This window comes from Oryzias melastigma, linkage group LG20 (assembly GCF_002922805.2).
Source record: "Oryzias melastigma strain HK-1 linkage group LG20, ASM292280v2, whole genome shotgun sequence".
Classification (NCBI taxonomy): domain Eukaryota; kingdom Metazoa; phylum Chordata; class Actinopteri; order Beloniformes; family Adrianichthyidae; genus Oryzias; species Oryzias melastigma.
The window spans coordinates 3,080,641-3,092,204 of record NC_050531.1 but is presented as its reverse complement, the minus strand read 5'-3'; the positions used below and the strand labels follow the sequence as shown (position 1 = coordinate 3,092,204).

At 35.5% G+C, this 11,564-nt stretch overlaps 1 protein-coding gene across 1 annotated transcript in view; it reads right to left on the bottom strand.

Moving 5' to 3' along the window:
* LOC112151392 (amyloid beta (A4) precursor protein-binding, family B, member 1 interacting protein) overlaps window positions 1-11,564 on the bottom strand; it is a gene marked incomplete in the record, with an annotated part of 27,602 nt that overhangs the window by 1,076 nt on the left and 14,962 nt on the right. Inside the window, 6 exon segments of the mRNA XM_024280315.2 lie at window positions 1,946-2,069; window positions 2,150-2,248; window positions 3,381-3,491; window positions 5,626-5,769; window positions 5,846-5,920; window positions 6,260-6,381. Coding sequence (XP_024136083.1) covers window positions 1,946-2,069; window positions 2,150-2,248; window positions 3,381-3,491; window positions 5,626-5,769; window positions 5,846-5,920; window positions 6,260-6,381 — 675 coding nt within the window.

Here is an 11,564-nt window from a genome sequence, read left to right as displayed (position 1 = left end):
GTAGTATTTTCTACTCAGATAATGATATCCTGCAAAGAATTATGGGTAATGTAGTACGTGGAGATTTCAGCAGTTCGTCAAACTTTTTAGTGTTTGCAGGCACTTTTTTGGGGGGAGTAAACTGATAAATTATGTGTTTAATCCCCAATAGTGTGTTTACACCTTCTATTGTGTTTAGATCTGATTTGTTTACATAACGTTTCTACTAAAATCTTAGTAACTTTTGCTCAAAATATGGAGTTTTGACCAAAGAAGAAAAGTAAAAATCAAATGTTCTCCATCTCTCACTTTCATCACTTCCTTTTTCTCCATCACTTCCTCCCAGTGAGGCTGTGAGAGGAAGAAAACCCGTCTGTCAGTCTTTTCTTTGCACACATTTTGATGACACAAAGTAATAAAAAAGTTTTAAGGCGAAATGAAAGTAAACACTTTTTTAATGGGAATTTTTTGTAGATTTTAAAATATTTCTGTTTCTAAAGTTAGAATTTTTTAGTACTTTCCAGATGTTTTTGTTCCTCTTTGCTCCAAATGTCCATTAAAGACTTAAACGAGGGTTTACCTGGGAAACAGGTCCAGGCTGCGGTTTGGGGGCGTGGCCATTAGCTTGACTCTGTGCTTTAGCTGGAAAAAAACAAAACACAAAGACCTCTTATGTACAAGAAGTATGTAAATCTGTATTCTCAAAATAATGTTATTAAACATATTAAAAGCCAGATTAGAAATTTTAACAAACACTACTAAATTCTCCTAAAATAATCCTCTGAAAGGAGTTTCTGAATATGATTATAGAAGAAAATGTGATTTAAAAAACGTTTCAGAGACACAAATAAATCCGTTTATGGTGTTGAGTTGTGAAACTCACTGGACATAACATTTAAACAATTAAGAATAAAGACGATGAAGACCAATAATGCATGATAATGAAAGATGTAAAGTACAATAAATAATAATAAAGGATAATAAATAACAATAATCGAAAATAAATAATAGTAAAATCTAATTAATAATATTAGGGGACTGTAAATAATAATAAATAATAATAAAGGATAATGAATGATAATAAAGTATAGTAAATATTAATAAAGGGTAATAAACAATAACAGAAGATAATAGAAAAAAGATAAAGGTAATAAACGACAATAAATATACTGAGAAATGATACATAATAATAATAATAAAACAATAAATATTAATAAAGGATAATGAATACTAATAAAGAATGATAAAACATAGTAGATAATAATAAAGGATAATTAAGAATAAAAAAATAATAAAAGATGGAGAATATTAAGGGACATTCAAATATAACAACAGATTTTAAAGGATAAAACATTGGATAGATACACTGTATTGATGGAAAGGAAGTAGATAAACTCAAACTGTAAACTGGAAACATTCAGGTCAACGTTCCTCGTTGACCTGCATTTCTTCACTGGAGTATAGTAATCTTTTTATACATGAATCCTTGTCTTAAGCAGAATGACAAAATATGATATAAAACATGATTACGTTAAGAATCTGGGCGTGGTTAGCAAAAAATCTCTGTTGCTAAGGAAATCCAAAAGTCTACTTTTGCTGATTCCTCTAAAAATGACATAGATCTGTTCGTCACCCTCAGGCCACCAAAAAATAAAATCGTTGCTATGGAGATAAATCGATAGAAAAAATGTTATTTTGAAAAAAATTGTTTTTTTTTGTGAATTTGTCACATTCGGCTCTGACCAGGATGGCAGAGGGGGAGGGGCGTGTAGCAGCCGCTCAGCCAATGAGGGGGAGGTGAGGACGGGGGAGGGTAGCACCTGCGGGTCATACAACGCCGCTTTTTATTAATAATATTTGTTATATGTGCTGATCTGGACGGATCAGATTCACTAAGATCATTTTCTGACTCCTCTTTAAGTTGTTTTATTTTGAAATTCCTTAAGCTAGCATTAGCATGTCTGACCTTTGACTGTGGGTGAGGGCGTCGACGGGTTGGAGCTGGACGGCGTGCTGCGGTTCGTCCATGCAGAGCTCACCACGGCCTTCTTCTCTGCTGTTTTAAAGTTTTCATACAGCACAGAGCCGTACTGGAGGACGACACACAGCACAACGTCAATCATCTGGATTATAAATCACATTTAACTGAAGCCGGCTGTCCTTAGATCACCTTCGCTATCCGGATCCCCGTCACCCAAAGGTTCATGGTCCAGGCGTCGTCACAGCACAGATACTTGATGTACTGAGACTCTTTCTGGATCTGAGGATGCTGCCGGGAGAGAAACCGCGCTTAGCAAATGAGATATTACGTTTTTTGTCTGAGACATTTATATAAAATGGATTTCTTTCGTTTTACAAGATCTGATCTATAATTCCAGCAGATTTTTCTCCTTTAATTGTCATTTTCACAAAGTCTTCCCTTCAATTTGAAATAAGCTTCTGACTCAAAGAAACATTCTCTTTTCACATCCTCTATTTTTGACAGAACAGTCTCATCACTCCATATATTCATTTAAAAAGTGACATTTTTTGTGCTTTTATTTTTAAATGACAAACTTTGAAGCAAAAGTGTGAGTGAAGTCATATAAGATCATTACCACAAACGCTGAGAGATGCGTGAGACAGAAGTGACATGTCCTCAATTAAACGTCAGTTTATGAAAAAAATAAATAAATCTATTCACAAACAAACTTTAAAGCAGCATATGGATAAATTCTATTACGTTTTTAAAGTTCTTGAGTAACCAACAACATTTACACTAATTAATTAAAATGTATTTTTGTCTCCTTTTGAAAAGAAAAGTGTCTTTTTGGAGAACTTTTAGAGGCTTCTCTGTACCGTTTTAAGCTGTGATAAAGATACTACGGTGGCCCTGAAGTTCAAATCACCTCAACAAATCACTCAAAACAAGTCCCGCAATAGGAATCTGTAAAAAGTAGATATTATTGGACGTTTGATTTGTCACGTTTGAGTTTTTTCAAATGTCTGCACACTTATTAAACTTTTATGTTTGGTACAGAACATCCAGAATTCATCATCCAATCAGCGATTTCATTTTCATTTCTGGAAATTACTTTTGTTTTCTAAAACTTTTTATTTTGTAATTGTGTTTTGGTTCCTAAAATGTTGTTTTCTTGTCTAAAATGATTTTTTTTAATGTTTGCTTTTTTGATTGTCGTTGCGATCTGATTTGAACTTCAGGGCCACCGTAGGATAAACCGTTTTCCTCTCTGTACTGAAGTTTTTAGCCACTTTAATCCCGTTTATTGTGAAGCAGCTGTTCATCCCGTCAGAAACCACTCTCCTGTTCTCAGTTCTGCTTCTTTAATAAGATCTGATGCTAATCATGATGTCTCCTTCAGGAGAAAGCAGAAGCGTGTCTTTGAAGACGGTTCACTTACTTTTAGAACGAAGCAGAAGTCTGTCGGCGCTTTGTATTTGGTCTTAAAGTCATTGCCGTAGTAGACGTTGATGTTGTCGAACTGGACGAAGCAGACGAGGTCACGGGAGGACTGGAAATAAAAATAAAGGAAGAAGAGTTTAAATCAGGGGTCAAACTCAGTCGTACAAGGAGCTAAATCCAAAACACACCTTAAGTCGAAAAATATAAACATTTGTTGAGCACTCTAAAACGACATTTTTAGAACTATAATTTTCTGACATAATTACAAACTAGATATACAGTATTACCTGTGATAATGATAGTGTGAATGCTGTAAGCTGAAATTGGCTGCTGAAGCTAGTGCTGATAGCTGAAGATGCTGAAATTGACAGCTAAAAACGCTGAAGCTGATAGCTAGTTAAAATGCTAAATGCTAATTAGCCGTTAGTAAAATAAAAAAAAAAAAAGTAATTTAGTCAAAACAGCTAGCATGTAGCTGAAATATTAGTTAAACTCCGAAACAGCCTAAAAAATCTTAGTAAATGCTAAAATAGTCCAAAAATCTAGCAGAATACCAATTTTTAAAACTTCAAACTTGTAACTTTTTAACATAATTATGAATAATAAAAAGGCAGGAATATTATTCCAGAATAAATCAACTTAAACCTTAAATAACTTTTAAAATTTTACTCTCTATAAAAATATATTTTGTCAAAATTATACAAATTAGAAGATAACATCAGGTCATTAATAACAATAGGATAAAATGATCTGGAGGGCCGGATCCGGCCCCCGGGCCTTGACTTTGACATGTGTGGTTTAAACGGATCTGACGCAGTTCAGCAATTAACCATCAGGGGGCTGTTCTTGCCGGGTTTTCATTTTAAGATTGTTTTAGAAAAACAGCTAAATCAGCTTTTATGAAGAAAACAACGTGAATCCAAAAGATAAAGACGTTAAACATATGGGGGGCAGAAGACTTTGGGAGGGGGGAGGTTTTACAAATGTAAGGATCAAAAACACATTTGAAGCTGATTCATTTATTTAAAGCTTCTTAAAGAAGTCTGTGTTGACAAATGTTTTAATATTTGTCAATAATTATACTAACATTGCCTAAAAAATTGGGGCGTGGCAGCTGCCCCCCTTTCCCCCCTTAGCTCCGCCCCTGCTCATACGGACAAATGGAGACTAAAGAAGTGTGCAAACATTCCCTTTAGCTGACTTTAAATCAAATCAGGTCATTTTATATATTTTTTTGTCCACTTTCTGTGTCGGCCACACCCCCTTGGAGGATTGGACCAATCAGACAGAAGCTTTTCTCGTGTGATGTGTCAAAAACAGGCTGTGAAAACTTCACATTTGGGTCTTTAAGGAGCATTTACCAACCTCCACTGCACGGAAAAAACAGTCCAAGTTTACATTAAAATGAGCTTTAAAAAGAGGATTTCTTCACTTCTGATGATTCAGTTTAATTTATGAATCGATTCTATTAAGTTATAAAAATCACCTTCTGTAAAACTAAACAAATGCCTCATTTTTTTAAAATAAGCAGTAAATTCTCACTTTAACCCCAGAAAATCCAAGAACAAGGTATTTTAAAGATATTTTTTAAACAGAAAACAAAAAATAAATAATGAATAAAATAATAAAAAACATAAATGTGTAAATAAAATGTAAAAGTTAAATAACTTCGTGACAAAAACTTTTTTTTTTCTAAATGTCGACTTTTCTGTAGGTGTATCTCCATAGCATCCATTTAATTTTTTGGTCACCTGAAGTTGATGAAAAGGTTGATGTACTTTACAGAAGAATCGGCAAAAGTACAATTTTGGATTTCCTTGGCAACGGATATTTTTTGCTTACCACACCCACATATGTTATGTTGTTTCATTCAGCTTGAACCAACAATTAAAGTCAATTTTCACAATATTCCAGTAAAAAAAATAAGCCACAAGGAGACAAAAATATATATATATAAATAAATAAACACCAGCCAAATTTGACCCCATTGGTTCTCCAGGGTCATTTTTTTATGGAAAATCCATACAAACATTTAATAAATCTATATTGCATCTTACATTTATAGATCATTTTCAATTAATCGATTGATACTTTTTAAGATAATCCTATTTTTCCTGGTGGCTTATTTAGGAAAAGCCAAATGAATCCCAGAAGTAAAAAACAGACTTCAAACAGCAGGTCACATGACCTCAGCACCTGGATTTCAGGTGAGGAAATGACCCTGCCCTCTCCCTGTTCCTGACCTTGGTTTTCCCTTTGGGGACGTAGTAAATTCCGGAGGCTCGGAGCTGGAAGAGCCGCTGCTTCCAGGACTTCTTCCCGTCCTCCCGGAGGTGCAGGACGGATTCCAGATCCGGGACGATGGTGGACGTCCCACAGAAGTTTTCCTGCAGGGATGAGGAGGAGATGTAGGAATGTCGTCGCAGAGAAGATCTCACCCAAGTTTAATTTATTTTTCTTTACCTTTATTAATATTTCCTTGTCTTTGTCTTTTATTTCTTTCAGAGCTTTCTTATCTTTTTTCCAGAGATAGAAGTTCTACAGAAACAAAAAACAAAGTTTGAGACAAAAGCAGTTCATTCCTGTTTTACTTTAAATTTGTTAAAAAAATAACCATGATTTGTCAGCAGAAATTTGCCCAGAATTAGTGTCTTCAGGGACTGGTCTGAGCTTTCATACTCGACCAGAATCTATCTTTGGAAGCTTCTGTCAAACTGCTGATTAGCAGAAAAACAAACCAGCACAGCTTCTCATGTGTTTGCCAGCAGACTGAATCCATTAGAGGAGGATTGTTCGAGCTGAGAGTGAGGGTTCATCCTTGGAGGACACGATGGGTTCTGTGTTAACGCCTCGAGGCTGCAGAGTGGGAGAACACACCTGCGGGTTTTTGAAAACCTCGTACTTTTCTCCTCGCTCCAGAAACAGCACTTTGTTCTCGCTGTCTCTGGTCCACGCCGACAGCGGCTCCACCAGGTTCTCGTGGTCTTCAAAGGTCCTTTCTGGAAAAACGAGACGTTCATGCAGATTGTGTAGCTGCTTTTTTCTGTCTATATCTATATAATCTATATTATAAGCATAATTTACCAGCACAAATCTGAAATAAGCATCAAAGAGGAAGCAGGAAGAGGAAGAGAGAAAAAATATCACAGAGGAAACAAAACCAGAGACTGAAAAATGATATAAACATTTATTCATCACAAACACTTTTAGTTCTTAATCCACATATTAAAATAATCCTAAAACCAGAGATTAGCAGGAACAAAATACATTTACTCAAAGAGTAGAGTAGAGTGTCAAACTCAATCACACAAGGGGCCAAAATCCAAAGACACCTTAGGTTGCGGGCAGAACAAGATTTTTAAACACTCTAAAATGACTTTTTTAAACCTTTAAACCGTAACCTTTTAACATAAGTAAAAGCTAAATATATAGCATTAGCTGTGATAATGCTAGTGTGAATGCTGTAAGATGATTTTGGCTGCTGAAGATGCTGAAACTAAAAGCTAAAAACACTGAAGCTGATAGATGAAAACAATTAAGCTAATAGCTGAAAACGCTAAAGCAGAAAGCCAGCTAAAATATTAGCTAAATGAAAAATTAACTTTAAAAAACTAAATAAAAAACTTAGGTTAGCCAAAACAGCCAGCATGTAGCTGAGAAGAAAAAACGGCTAAACTTCAATATGTCAAAAAAACCCTGAAAAAAGCCAAAATTAGCCAAAACCGCTAGCATGTAGCTGAAATATTAGCTTGGGTGTGAGGGGCTGTACGCTAGCGGAACAGAGTGTAAACAAAGGGATCATGGGAAATGTGTGAAGGCTTAGTTCTGCCTACTACTCAGAGGGGAGTTCCTGATTCACTCCTGCCAATCTACAGAAGCTATGTCCTTGAAAACAACACAAGTTTTGGGACTTTGGAGAAAAACTGAATAATCATAATTTAAAGACAGCTGGGAACACTTTGAAAATGGACCAAAATATTTGTTTTTCTTTTGTAAAATCCTTCTTAGTGATCTTTTATTTATGATTATGAAGTCTTCAGCCAAAATCAAAAGTCCTTTGTTGTTTTTTAATACATATTTTATGCTCAGCAGCTCATTAAAAATACAAATCTGGGTTGTGATCGTTGGCGCAGAGCAACCCCGCCCCCCTCCCCATCACGGACGAGCAGATAGCCTCAAGCTAGCATTAGTGGAAGTATTTGGTTTAATCCATGTGTCAAAGTCAAGGCCCGGGGGCCGGATCCGGCCCTCCAGGTAATTCTATCCGGCCCTCCAGATCATTTTATTTTGTTATTAATGACCCGATGTTATCTTGAGCTTATTTGTAACTTGTATGATTTCAACAAAATATATTTTTATGGAGAGTAAAATATTGAAAGTTATTTAAGGTTTAAGTTGATTTATTCTGGAATAATATTCCTGAGTTTTTGAAAAATTGTAATTTTACTAGCTTTTTGGACTATTTTGGCATTTACTGAGAATTTTTTAGGCTGTTTTGAAGTTTAGCTAATATTTGAGCTACATGCTAGCTGTTTTAGCTAATTCAGGCTTTTTTTGTTTTGTTTTTTAGGCTGTTTTTGGAGTTTAGCTAATATTTCAGCTACATGCTAGCTGTTTAGGCTAAACAAAGTTTTTTTTATTTAGGCCACTTTGGCATTTAGCTAATATCTTAGCTGGCTATGAGCTTCAGTGTTTTCAGCTAGTAGTTTTAGCATTTTTAGCTATAATTTCATCATCTTCAGCTATCAGCATTAGCATCTTCAGCGGCCAAATTCAGCTTACAACATTCACACTAACATTATCGCAGGTAATGCTATATATCTAGTTCATAATTATGTTAAAAGTTACAGTTTTAAAGTTTTAAAAATGTAGTTTTCGAGTGTTCAATAAATGTTTATCCTGTTCGACCTCAGGTGTGTTGTGGATTTTGACCTCCTGTGCGATTCAGTTTGACGCCCTTCCTTTAAACCAAAGTAAAATTCTGAACGGAGTTTGGAGCTCAGAGGACGTTCTGAGTGACTCTCGGTGATAGAAACCAGAACCGGGCCTCCTCTCCGACTCTTTCCATGACTCCACCGCGGCCACTTGACTGCAGCTCAGCCATCGTCTCCAATTGCAGGTTTGCAGCGGCGGCAGACGTAACATTACACAAATTGCTGCCAGGGTTCCAGACGACCGTTGGGCCGCTATAATCACTGAACGCATGGCGTGACTCTGCTGTTGAAGTCCCTTTGAAGTGCGGCGACCACATACTGCATGGCGAGCACATGGGAGAGCTTCACAGAGAGGCTGCTGCGTTTGAAGACGTGCTGCCGCTGAGCTCAGCGGGGGTTTATTGGGCGCCACTCGCCGCTGATAAACACGGCAGGTCAGTTAAGCTGTTAGCAGCCAGGGAGTGTGTAAATACCGTCTTTAAGGAGGAATTTACTCAAAGCTTTTGGACTTTGATGCACTCAGGTTATGTAATCAGTCAGAAATGACACCAAACCTACTTTCCCATGAGTCACTGGGTCAACTCTTCTTTATTTGAATCTGGGTTTTTGGGTGTTAACCTACAAGTGTTCTATTTATTCATTTATTCACACTTGCATCAAACGGGGTTTCAACACCAAACCAAAGAATGAGAACAGACCAGATGATTGCCAGAAGAAGAACAAGTTTCACACTTGTAAACCAGATTATTCTGCAATCTGACTTCAAACAGATTTAACATTTTAATCCTTTAGCATTTCTAGCTCGTCAGTCTAGACTGCGGTTCTGGAGCCACATTGGTCTCCTTCGTCCATCAGTTGTGGCTCCTTAGCTTTAAAGAAAAATCCTCACAATTTGCACACATATTAAATTACTTAGCTAATTTAAGCACATATTCTAACCTAAAGAAAAGCTTCTAGTTGTGCTACTGATAGAAAATGTCAAATTTGACTGGATTATCGTTTCATTTTAAGTGAATCTGCTGCAACAGGATCGTGTTTGACACTGGGTGTACTTTATTTTGAAAGGAACTTGTACATATGCATGTCTGTGGAACATTAAAATTGTTATTTATATATAAAAAAACACACTTTTATTATTGAGTTATTGCAAAGATTTAAAAGCAACATTTTATAAATAAAGGACTCAACCCAACGGTGTCAAAATGAATTGCTCAAGGGGCCAAAATACAAAACATATCTTATGTAACGGAACAAATAGGACAAACAAACTCTGAAACTACATTTTTAAAACTTTAAAACCACAACTTTTATCATAATTATGAACTAGATATATAGCACTAGCTGTGATGATGCTAAACTTCAAAAGAAAGTTAAGCAGAAAAGTCTAAATTAGCCAAAACAGCTAGCATGTATGCTAGCTAAACTTCAAAATAGCCTAAAAGTCTTTAAAAAAAAGTTAAAATTGACCAAAACAGCTAGCATGTACAGCATATTAGCTAGAGTTTAAAATAACCTAAAAATCTGAAAAAACGTAGATTAGCCAAAACAGCTAGCATGTATGCTAGCTAAACTTCAAAATAGCCTAAAAATATGAAAAATACCTAAACTAGGAAAAACAGCTTGTGTGCAAATATTAGCTAGTCTCAAAAACAGCCTAAAAAACTAAAAAAAAAAAAAAAACTTTATTAGCCAAAACAGCTAGCATAGCTGAAATACTCAAACTTCAAAATAGCCGAAAAAATCTCAGTAAATGCCAAATTAGTCCAAAAAGCTAGCAGAATACCAACTTTTTAAACTTTAAAATAGTAACTTTTTAACATAATTATGAATAATAAAAAGACAGGAATATTATTCCAGACTAAATCAACTTAAATAACTTTCAATATTTTACTCTCCATAAAAATATATTTTGTCAAAATGATACAAGTTAGAAATAAGGGCAAAATAACATCGAGTAATTAATAACAATAAAATAAAATGATCTGGAGGGCCGGATAAATTATGCAGAGGGCCGGATCCGGCCCCCGGGCCTTGACTTTGACGCATGTGGCTTAACCCCTTGACGCCTGAATTTATTTCTAGCTATCAAAAAAATCACTTGTGTGTTTTCTTTAAAGCCGATGCTAAATCGAGGTAATCTTGGAGCAGAAGTTTAATAATTTAAAAGCCAAAAAAACTTAAATAGCATATTTTGTAGAGTTCGTTTTTGGACAACCCTTAAAAAGAATAAACATCTTCAGCCCCGATGAACTGCATAAATGTTTGTTTCAAATGGGTTAGAAAGCACAAATTACCTTCATAATACAGGTGACTTGATAAAGAAAAACAAAAATATAGGAAAAAGGTAAATAAAGTTTATAAAAGGGTTATCAGTGCTGTCTTCATGCAGTGCATTATGGGACTTCCCGGCTTTCGCTGGGTTTTGGTGGATACAAAACTGGACCAAACGGCTCTTTTAGTGTTAAAGGTTGAAGACACATTATAACCGTTTGGGATAAAATCCTGTTTATTGGCTTTAATGTAATTTTAGTGAATGTCTTCATGACAGAACATCTAAGATAAAGCAGAAACAAAGACACTATTTTGTATTTTTAGTTTAGCCACACGTTCTATTAAAGGGTTTGGGGGCGGAGCTTCATCACAGCTGGTGGGACGACTTTCGGCTTCCAGCTTTGATGGACAGATTCTGACTTTTCAAATCAACCAATGTTTTTTTTTTGACAAGTTACAGACAAGTAACTATGCTAACAAGGCTAACGTGTAGCTGTGTCGGTTTTTGTTTTTTTGTGTGTGTTACTAATAAAGTTGGGTGTTATACTACGTTCACTCCGGGCTCGGAAACGGGAATTTGAGCGACTGCTTCCAATGAGAAGTCTATGTGAGTGCCTGTATATCCACACGTTTACATAGACTTTCCATTGGAAGAAGTCGGTCGAATGCTCATTTATGAGCTCTGTGGGAACGTAGCGTAACATAATAATTTGGTGAACTATTATTTAAGTTTTAAAATAGATCATTTATGGATGCTGCACCTTACAATCCAGTACACCCAATAGTTCAGAAAATATGGTCATCTTTCCATCTGTACTAGAAAACATTTTATCCATAAACTTAGTTCTTATTCATCCAGGTGGAGAAATAATCCATCTGAGGTGAATAAAAACCCAGATTATTTTAATTTTTCACCCTTTTTTAAGTATTTAAAGCTGGTTGATATAAACAACTGTTTTTGTTTGTAATATTTGCCT